Consider the following 10,969-nt stretch of genomic DNA (forward strand, 5'->3'; position numbering starts at 1 on the left):
CCTTCCTCTCCCTTGCGCAGGTCGGCGAGGCTAGGGATGTCGTCGGTATACACGGCGTACAAAAGTACGGAGCACCTACACATATCGTTTGCGGCTGGGATTCCGCTTCGTGTACGGAGACGTGGAAGGTCCGACCCTCTAGGTCCGACCTTACTAGCCGTACTATCGCTGGTAGTATGGTGGTTTTGGCCAGGAGTTTCGCCAGAAGATCGGTGTGCCACACTAGATCCTTCGAAAAAGACTCCGACAGTGCCATGCTGGAGCGTCGTGGAGTGGTTGCTGCAAAAACCGAACTGCTCATCGCTGCAGTTTGATGTTGGGCAACTGACGCTTAAACAGTTTGGCGATATGCGACAGTAAGTGATTCTCTGGTTGTCGCAGGAAGGAAATGGCAGGCAGAACGGAAGAGGAATGCAGTTAGTGTGCAGCAAACGCCATTCCTTGCCGAGCTACGTAGATACCGGCAACTGATGGTGGAGGAGCAGAATGAGTACCACATGCGGCAATGCAGACTCGTATGGCCAAGCATATAGGGTCGCTAGCGGCAGGTTGCGTCCGCCAACAAATGTGAATGGGGTCCAGTACGCTGAGGGGTTTCCGGGAGGGGAGGTCAATTTGTCTCTGGACTTGGAGTATCACAGGCAAATCCAGGTTGCGGTTGCGCTCATTCCCTCGGGACCATCTTCTACGCCGCCGTCCATCGATGGTTTGTGGGGATCGTAAAATTACTGTCGAATACCGCACCCGGGATCGACGGGATCACAGCGCGAACGCTATTGCGTGTTGGGCGAAAGGGCAGAGATTGTCTCTCATCCTGCTGATCAAGGCGTACCGTTCCTCGAGCTTCGCCGCTCTGGCGGAGCTTGTGGGGGTGCTGCCTGCGGATCTGAATGTAATCCGTGCTGCGAGGCTTGATAAGGCGCGCTAGTCTGTGCGCAAACGGGAGTGGAGCAGGCGAAGGCGAGAAATCGGGGCAGAAATGAATGAGATGTGGCAGGAACGGTGGTCTTCAGTGGTCTGGGGTAGCGAGCTGCGGTGTTTTTTCCCGGATGTCGCCTCAGGGCTCCCTAGGTCGAGCCGGACTATGAGACTACCTCATTGGAAACGGTTATTTCCGGGCGCGTCTGCACGAAATCACGCTGTGTGAAAGCCCTGTCTGTGATTGTGGCCTTGGGGACGAGGACAGAAACCACATTTTGTGGAGATGTTCTCTTTACGAGGACTTACGGCTCGAGATGCTGAACGAAATCGAGCGCGCGGAGGCGGGGCCGGTGTACTACGCAGACATTGTCTCGTCGGAGGCAAACTTTCATCGGCTGCGGGAGTTCGCGCGCCGGTGGCATAAGAGGCGACGTAACTCGGAGCGGATTGGTGACGGGTCCATGGGAGATGCAAGGAATCTCGCGTTAAATGGTGTCGCTGCCCCAGAAGGGGGAGAAAGCGTATACAGAGACAAGGACGAAGCATAAAGAATTTGTAGGGAGTCAAGAAGGCGGGCCGGGAAAACGCGAAGAGCAAGTAACGGGCCCGCCCTTCCACTGATTCGGTATGACTTCGGGGTTGAGCCGACAGGAATTCTTGGACGTTCTCGTTGATCGACGCGATGTGGTTGGTCACCGTTGAATCTGTAGCCGGTTCTGGGGGGGGGGGGGGTGAATTTACGTTCCATATACTCCGCCAAGATTTCAGCTCTATCTTTGGCGGAGTATCTTCTCCTACCCTGGCCGTCTAGAAGAGGGTAGGCGGTAGTGGTCGTTCCGGTGAGTATCTTGCAGAGTTTGTGGAGCGATGTTTCTGACTCCGATTTCCTCGTCCCTGTCTTCGGCGACGTGGGTCTCGAGAGCTCGTCCAATCTTCTCTGCAAGACAGTTTAGGTCACGTTTTACTCTCGGGCAGCGAGAACACGACCATAGTTTCCTTAGGTCGCGCTTTTTCTCTAGCATGCCCCGGAGCGAGTTCGGTAGAAGGTTCTGACGCGACGGCCGATGTGGCGGCTGATCGACGTAGTTCTGAATTAGGCACGGAGATTCTCTCTTTGTCTGGAGTAGTGAATTCTGTTTTATTTTGATTACGGTTAGATTTGAGTTGTTACTTAAGTTATACTGACAATTTTTGTGAATTTTAACCGTAGTTTAACATTGGTATTTATTTTTATTTATAAATTCACTTCTGAGCTTCCTAAAAATATTTATATTTAAAATTATATTATTTTTGTTGTAGGTGCGAGTTTTCGGCATGTCTCCTTCAGTGGGTCTACTATCGTTCCCAGATTTAAAAGATCGGCAGAAATCGCCTTTTAGCAGAGCTTTGAAAAATCTGATCGACATGGAAGCGAAAAAGCTTATTGCCGAGGCTTACTACCGGACAGAGGACATACTGAGAAAGAATCAGGACAAACTTAAAGCTGTAAGTTATTTTATATTCTACTGTGCACTTTTTCTCTGCCCTTACCCTACCCTACACTCCCACCCTACCCTACCCTACACTACTACCTTACCCCTACCCTACGCCTACCTTACCCCTTCCATACCTCTGCCCTACCTTTACCCTATCTCTACCCTTTTTTTCTCCCCGTAAAAAAATTGGGAAATCGGTTCAGCTGTTCTCGAGATTTGCAATTAGCAACACATTCTGCGATTTTTTTACATTACAGTTTTTTGTATTAGTGTCACCATTAGCTTGATTTTAATCTCGAGACGAGGGAAAGACGATTTTAGACCAATAGCGGTGAAGTCGAAAATATCGCTCACACTTTCGGGGCGAAAGAGATGGGACTGGAACATCTCCGCCGGTATTCGTCTACAATATGACTTTTTCTCTTTTCAAAATGTGTCGTCGATGCATGCTAAAGTGGCTTACACTCTCCCATAAAAAATTGAGAGAGTATTTGGAACTTAGACCCATCACAATTCTCCAAGGTGTCCGAGGACCTGTGATAATATTTGCCTTTTAATAATAATTATTGTCAGACTAGCGAACCCGGCAAGCTTCGACTTATGTGCGCTTCTTCCCTACCTACCCTACCCCTATACTACAAACTTCCATCCCCCATTTTAGGGAAGTGGGGGGTTAAAAAGAGATAAAAAGTAGCCTATGTCACTCTCCATCCTTTCATTTAAAAAATCACGTCAATTCGTTGCTCCGGATTGCCGTTAAAGACAGACAAACAAACAGACACACACACTTTCACATTTATAATATTAAAAATAAGTATGGATGTAGTAATAAGTAAGTAATAGTGACCGAGCTATGGGCTATAGTATGCTCTCCGAGGCACGGGTGAAATACCACTCACTAGCTTCCTTTTGGCATTTTTTATTTTTTTTAGTTACTACAATCCCACCTGATGCTAAGTAATGATGCAATCTAAGATAGAAGCGGGCTAACTGTTGTTTGGAGGAGGATGAAATCCACACCCATTTCGGTTTCTACACGACATCGTACCGGAACGCTAAATTACTTGGCGGTACTCCTTTTCCGGTAGGGTGGTAACTAGCTACGGCCGAAGCCTCCCACCAACCAGACCTCGACCAATTAAGCAAACCTCAATCGGCTCAGCCGGGGATCGAACCCATGAATGACCATGGTCTTGTAAATCCACCGCTGCGCTACGGAGGCCGTCTAAAACTGTTTTGATGAAATCTCAATATTTGATCAAAACTAAAAGTGTAATAAAGTTACTTCCTTGAAATACAAAAGAGGGTATTATAAGTATGCTGAACAATATTACTATAGCTTGGCAAGTTCGTTGATTACACTATCATTATATGCGGGCGACGGGAGGGGAAGGACTGTCGGGTATGAAGTCGAGCGTGTGGAGCATCACTACCCCCGCTCCCGGCCCCCCGCGGATCATCGGTAGTGTTACGAACGAATTTACCAAGCTATAACTTGTAACTGTTCGCCAACCTCCTTTAAAGTATAAAGGAGGTTGGCGAAAGTGGGAGTCACACTCCGAAGTGTCGTACAATCATACATTTGTATTGATTAAAACTATTGTGTTTAAGATGCCTGTAAAAAAATATTGAGATTTTACCGAACTGGAATCACGCCTAAAAAATCACGCCTTAAAAGTTGTATGTCAGCAATAGTGTTGTTCACATTTATCTATAAATAGGGTACCTACTAATTTAAGGTATATCTTTTTTCCCAGCTTTTTAAAACTGCTTACCATTTACTAATTTCTTAGTTTAATCACGATAAACAATTATTATCCTCCAATTTTCCATTATGCACGCTACTTCTATTAGCTAGTCCCAAAATACATGCAATCTCGCCATTCTCCTTTATTTTTAGCTAGTTTTATAGTTTAACTTGGTAACCGACTTCCAAAAAGGAGGAGGTTCTACGTTCGGTTGTATGTATGTATTTTTTTTATTTTACAGCTTGCCGAAGAACTAATAAAGAAAGAGACACTATCGTACAAAGACGTGGAAGGCATATTGGGACCACCGCCTTTCCCAAGGAAGAAGTTCATCGACCCCGTGGAGTTTGAGAGTAATTTGAGAAGTATGGAAAATGCTGCGAACGCTGACGACAGTGGCACCATTGGCGCACCCTCGGCCAAACCTGACTCACAGACCAGTGTTTGATTACAAACGGTTTTGTATACAAAACATATAGTGGTGCCCTCGCGTGTGAAGTACATGGTTGTGGAGGTATACATTATACTAGCGGATCCGGTCAAGCTTTGACTTAAATGCACTTCTCTACCAATCTTCTTCACTTCTTCTCTTCTAATCTACCCCTACCATACCCATACCCTACTCAACGAATTTTTTTTTTAAACTTACATTTCTAAACTTTTATATCCTTCGAATGCAATGTCTGAATTGAATAATTCAAAAGTTAAATAAAGTTATTGAAGCAGTCTTTAATCTGACGTAAATTATTTGCTGAAATCAATACCAAAATACAAATAAACATTATTTTTTAAAAATACAAGAACACTTATTGTGGCATGACTATAATAGTTAGACATAATATGCTGCCGCGACACTTTTTGTAAATAATATATAAATAATTACTAGCGGACCCGCTCAAGCTTCGCTTTGACTTATTAATTTATTTATTTGCACTTCTTCCCTATCCCTACCTCACACTACCCTACTCCTACCCCTACCCCTACCCTACTCCTACCCCTACCCCTACCCTACCTCTACCCTACCCTACCTCTACCCTACCCTACCCTACAAATACCCTACCGCTACCCTACCCTACCCTATCCGTATACCATAAACCTACCCTACCCCCACCCTACCGCTACCCTACCCCTACCCTATCCCTATACCATACCCCTACCCTACCACTACCCTACCCTAGGATTTAGGGGTTTGAAAAATGTTTGGATTTAGATGTTGGCCGATTCTCAGACCTACTGAATATGCACAAAAAATTTCATCAGAATCGGTCAAATCGTTTCGTAGGAGTATGGCAACGAAAACTGTGACACGAGAATTTTATATATTATATAGTCTGCATAGTCTAAATCATTATTTTATTCTATAATCAATAGTATAAGCCGAGTCAGCGGGAATAAAAACACAACTGCCTTTTTCACCAGAATTATTGCATATAATCTATTGTATTTATAATACATAAGAATAATCAATGATAATACATGGGTATTTATGCACTTTTACATATAATTATTGACTTTTTCCTCACACCGATCTCTCTTTTGTCCTCTCTGTACCATATATCCTTTCCTTCCAACTCGTCGACCGACTACGTCACTCTCTCTGCTCTGATTGGTCAATGTTTCTCTGCGTCGACGCTATTGGCTGATTACAGTAAACTTACGTCTAAAAATCTAACATATAATTAATCACATTTAAATAGTTGAAAGAGAATAGCTTAATTAATTTATCTACTTCCAAATTTACGGAGTATCGACTGTGGGATTTGTGGCCATCTTTAACAGAACCTAACAATAGGTTTTGCAGTACACGGGATGTAAACAATATTTATAACACATTTGCTGGTAAAGTATCGCTTATTTCACCAATTTCAATATCGTAATGTATCTCACGCACATGTGCCGTGATGTAATATAAAACCTTTATCATCCGTCTAATAACAAACGTTACTTTTTAAAATCTTTGCAAAGAGTTTTAATGTCAGAAAAGTGCTAACATTCAATAGTGCTCAACAATTAACTTTGTGTGATAAAATATAATAAACAAAACATTCTTTAATTTTAATAACTTTGACAATAAATGTCAACCATTTATCTGTATCAGAAACACAAAAATATTAATTTAGTTTATTAGTAATACTGGCTGTTTTTGGTGCATTTGCCTAAAAAAACGCTGGTGCTCGCACTTCGCTATTTGTATAAAAATGACAAGCGTGTCAAAATGTCATCAAATGGAAAACAGGCAAAGATGCAAATTCATTTTCAGAAAGTGTGTTAAAAGTGTGTTTCCTCGCAAATGTGTTAAAAAACGTCGTATGACATACGTGCACTTTGATAATTACAGCCTCTGCTTCCTTACTATAGCTCTCGCCTTTGGCTCGAGCTGCAAAATCGCCTCGGCTAAAATTTTCAACTTACCGCACTTATATCATAATGTATTAAAACATTACTTATCCTGACTTTTCAAAAGTGCTTGTAAACTAAAGCCTGCTTGAAATAAATGAATATTGTATTAGGAGTTTTTGACTTCATATTTGTACTCGTAATCCGCAAACCTGTACCACACGTGTTTATCACCCATTATGCAATTTGTAGTAGTATGTATTATAGTTGACTTTAAGTGTACTAGTCTAGATAAATATATTTTATCAGTTGTTATGCTGCCTTTTTTACCACCCTCGTTATTCCTAATCTATACTAATATTATAAATGCGAAAGAAGTCTGTTTGTTGCCTTTTCACTTTCACGGGTAAACGGCGGAACCGATCAAAATAAATTTTGGTATTATGATAAATGGGACCTTGGAGCAGAAGGTAGGCTACTTTTTATCCATAAAATAAAAAGAGAAAGGGGTGAAATAGGGGATGAAAGTTTGTATGGAAAGTCGATAGCGACAGCGATAATAGAATAGAATAGACTAGTATAGAAAATCCAAACCCCGTTATGAGTTTGACTTTTAAAATTTCATAGATCACATTACAATTCGTAATTTTTTTCATGGTTTATGGACAATCTTTATATTATATAAATGCAAAACGTTGATGTACAAAGCTGAAATTTGGCAGGTAGGTAGTTTATAATTAGTAGGTATCCACTAAGAACGGATTTTGCAATAGGGCCGGATTAAAGAGGTCTAAAAGGGCGGACGAAGTCGCGGGCGTCCGCTAGTAGCTGATATGCATGACATCACCACCGGACCAAAGAGCCATTTAATCCTCATCCTACTAATATATTAACGCGTATGGATGTATGTTTGTTTGGATGTGTGTTATTCTTTACTTGGCTACACCGCTACTACTGAAGCGGAATTTGGAATGGAAATAGTTTTTACACAGACTACTTTTTATATCGAAAAAGTCCATGGATTCCCGAGATTTGCGAAAACTTGATGACTTTGATGGTATGAATGTTTGTTACTCTTTAACGCTGCAACTACTTACTGAATCGATTTGGCTGAAATTTAAAACGAATTTATATTAAACCCTGGATTAACACATAGGCTACTTTAATCCCGGAAAAATCCATGGTTCCCTAGGGCTTTGTGAAAAACTAAATACCACACGGACGAAGTCGCGGTTGTCCGCTAGTAGTTTAGATAAAAAAATAGGTTTTATTTTCCTCATATTCGAAATGAAAAGTAGAGTGTATACGGCGGGTAAAATAATGAATTTCTACTCGGACTATAGCCGGTTTAAATACCTCGGCAATGGGGTTGGCCGGTGAAAGTTAATCTCAGATGGCGCCACCGACTGGTGCTTTTTTATACTTTGATCTGTGGCGTTTGATAGCTATTGGATAGAAGCAGGCGTTACTTTGCGGAAGTTCATTATGATTATATAGGTACATTTATTGTCTAATTTTAAGGGAGAATAATTTAAATGTAAACTAGCAACACTGGACGATTCTCTGGTAAAAAAAGTTTTGTATTTCAAGATTTATCACTAATAGCGATACAAAAATAGACTAAGTAATAATCAATATTTACTTATGAAAAGTGACTCCATCTGCTTTCTTTTTATTTTTACAATTTTTAAACTGTTTTTACAATTTTTAAAAGCACAATTGATGGTCTACTATTTATTTTAAAATAACAAAAATAAATATTTGAATTTCTCTTTACAAGTTCTTTCATTTGACTTGATGTCACATGATGCAGTTTATAATTTTTTTTTCATCTTGCGTAATTTTTCAAAAATCTCTAAGTAGAAAGCTAATTTCTGTATTTTTTTCAAAATTTTAGTTACAGTGGTTTCGGAGAAAATGCTATTTTATTTTTTAATTTCAGAAAAAAAGTATTTTAAAATTTTCATAACAACGCCTTTTATTTGATGTATCACGATGAACACACAATGAAGATTGTATAAGTTTTTTTTTATCTTTCCATCTTACCCCCCATAAGTGCCCCCATATTGGAATTCACGATACATCCCTGTATTCGAGTCTTAAGAATTGTTATGTGTACCAAATTTCAACTGGATTGGTCCTGTACATTCGGAGAAAACAGACAGACAATAAAATATGTGCGAGTAATATTATAAGGGTTTCGTTTTTGTACTACGTACGTTCGGAACCATAAAAAACGCCCTCATATGAAAACTGTTTAAAACTTACCGGTTATTAATTAAATTCCAGGTGTTTTAATTGGCTGTTTTGAATACTTTTACTGCATTGTCTATGTTTAATTTGTAGACAAGGGAGCGAAACAAAAAAAAATATTTATCTAATTAATGCGGGTTTCAAAAATTCCGAAATTATTTTCTCAACAGCAATTTGTATCTTCTATCCGTAAAATATACTATCGACCTGCTTATAAATTATAAATATTTAAGGCCCATTTTGGGACATGTCCTTTCACGCCAATCCAATCCAATTCAGTAGTTTTCGTGTTAAATAATTATTAGTTAAGGCAGTGGACCTTGCCATGATTTCTTGGGTTTATAGTTTTTAAGAACGTAAGTCTCATCAAGGTATACAATTTACTTACCCTCTGGCCTTTTTGTAGCAATTGTTCGGAGAAAGTGCCTCCATGCAGCAATATCAAACGCTCTATTACCAATGAGCGTTAATTTTTTTTTTTTAATTCAAGTCCATTTGAAAGCAAATTATAGCAATATTTATAGCCACGAAATCCAATGAATTCTTTTAAGTCTGTCAAAAGTTTCCTTAACGTTGGAACTTCTATTTTTATGGTATAAAATTCATTAACTTTGTTTCGTATAGCATGAATGTCAAGCTGTCCAAATTTGAAACAGTTTTCATATGAAGGTGCGTTTTTTATGGTTCCGAACGTACGTAGTACAAAAACGGAACCCTTATAACATCACTCGCGCATATTTTAATGTCTTTCTTTTTTTTCCGAATGTACTGGACCAATCCAGTTGAAAGGACATGTCCCAAAATGGGCCTTTATTATTTATAATCTATAAGCAGGTCGATAGTATTTTTTATGGCTAGAGGATACTGTTAGGAAAATAATTTTCAGTATTTTTGGAACCCACATTAAGTAATTAGGTAAATATTTTTTTTTTCACTACCTTGTCTACAAATTAAACATAAACATTACAGTAAAAGAGTTCAAAACAGTCATTAAAAACATCTATAGTCTGTTTTTTAATCCCGTAGAATTCTGACATTTCTATTTCCGGTTCCGGTTCATCATCAACATCATTATCATCATAGTCATCCTCAATAATAGAAGTATCGTTAACATTGTCAATTAAGTGGTCAATTTGGTGGTGGTGGTGGTCCTCGTCACATGACCCTTAACCTGCTAGGCCCAACTCGGTTGGGTTGAACTCGCAGTGTTAAGGGGTAAACGGATAACAGTGATACTCTGTTGTACTGCTAAGTTATCTATGATGAATTTTTTATATATTTATGTTGATGATTTAATATCGAATTATAGTTATAGATACAGGTGGGATAAAAGTAGCCCAACGGTGGTTCTAGGTAATGTACCTAGAACCATTTTATTAGCAGAACCTCGCAGTATCACCCGCATAGTTTCCGTTGTCTTAGGAATAAGGAGATGAAATATATGGCCTATAGCTTCCAAACAGTAAAAGAATTTTCATTCCAAAACTGTGATGGCGGCGATTCTAGTGTTAACAAATAACAGCTGTCATGTGCCTCTAAATGATCAAGACAATAATTATTGGTGTTTATAAAGCTATGGAAATTGCATTTGAACATAAATTAAATTGAAATAAAATTTTATATAGTCGAAAATAACATCGCAAATAATACTACATTTTATCAAAAAGGTTTGTGAAATCTGCTGTCTACCCTGGTCTGGCTAGTTGATGATATTTTTTCCCACGTCATTTTTGTCGAATTTAATATTTTGTAAATTGTGTTAGTTGAAATTAAGATAATGTTATATTTATTTATAATTTAATTGAATCTTAGGCCTGTGTAAATTTCATTCTTAGAATCGAAAGAATAAGTTTCGTTTTAGTTCAACTTGTCATCTTTTTTTATGGGAACTGTTTTACATATAGAAACACCGGAAACGGAAATTGAATTGTCAGAATTCTACGGAATGACTAAATGGACTATAGAATTGAATTCATAACCGGTGTAAGCTGTCAATGTCATGTAATTTTGCCAAATGTCAATAATACACAAGCAAAAAAGAAACAACAAATCGTAGACAGAGAAGCATTAAATAAAAAAATCCTTAGATTGCTTTAAAAACGCCAAACTCTACTACGCGAAGATCATTGACAATCTGTCAAGGTGTGAGTTACAAGGATGTTGCCATGATAAAAAAATTAATGAATGTTATCAGCTAATGAAAAAAATACATTTTATTTAATTAATTAAAAAAAA

The 10,969-nt window shown here is 39.1% G+C and overlaps 1 protein-coding gene across 1 annotated transcript in view; it reads left to right on the forward strand.

Annotated features, from left to right (window-relative positions):
- LOC112043808 (paraplegin) overlaps window positions 1-6,796 on the forward strand; it is a 31,065-nt gene extending 24,269 nt beyond the window's left edge. Inside the window, exons 14-15 of the mRNA XM_024079407.2 lie at window positions 2,221-2,406; window positions 4,386-6,796. Of these exons, the coding sequence (XP_023935175.1) occupies window positions 2,221-2,406; window positions 4,386-4,592 (393 nt within the window). The 3' untranslated portion in view covers window positions 4,593-6,796. The remainder of the gene's footprint in view (window positions 1-2,220; window positions 2,407-4,385) is intronic.
- The last annotated feature ends 4,173 nt before the right edge of the window (window positions 6,797-10,969 follow it).

The sequence above is a fragment of the Bicyclus anynana genome, chromosome Z (assembly GCF_947172395.1).
Source record: "Bicyclus anynana chromosome Z, ilBicAnyn1.1, whole genome shotgun sequence".
Taxonomy (NCBI): Eukaryota; Metazoa; Arthropoda; class Insecta; order Lepidoptera; family Nymphalidae; genus Bicyclus; species Bicyclus anynana.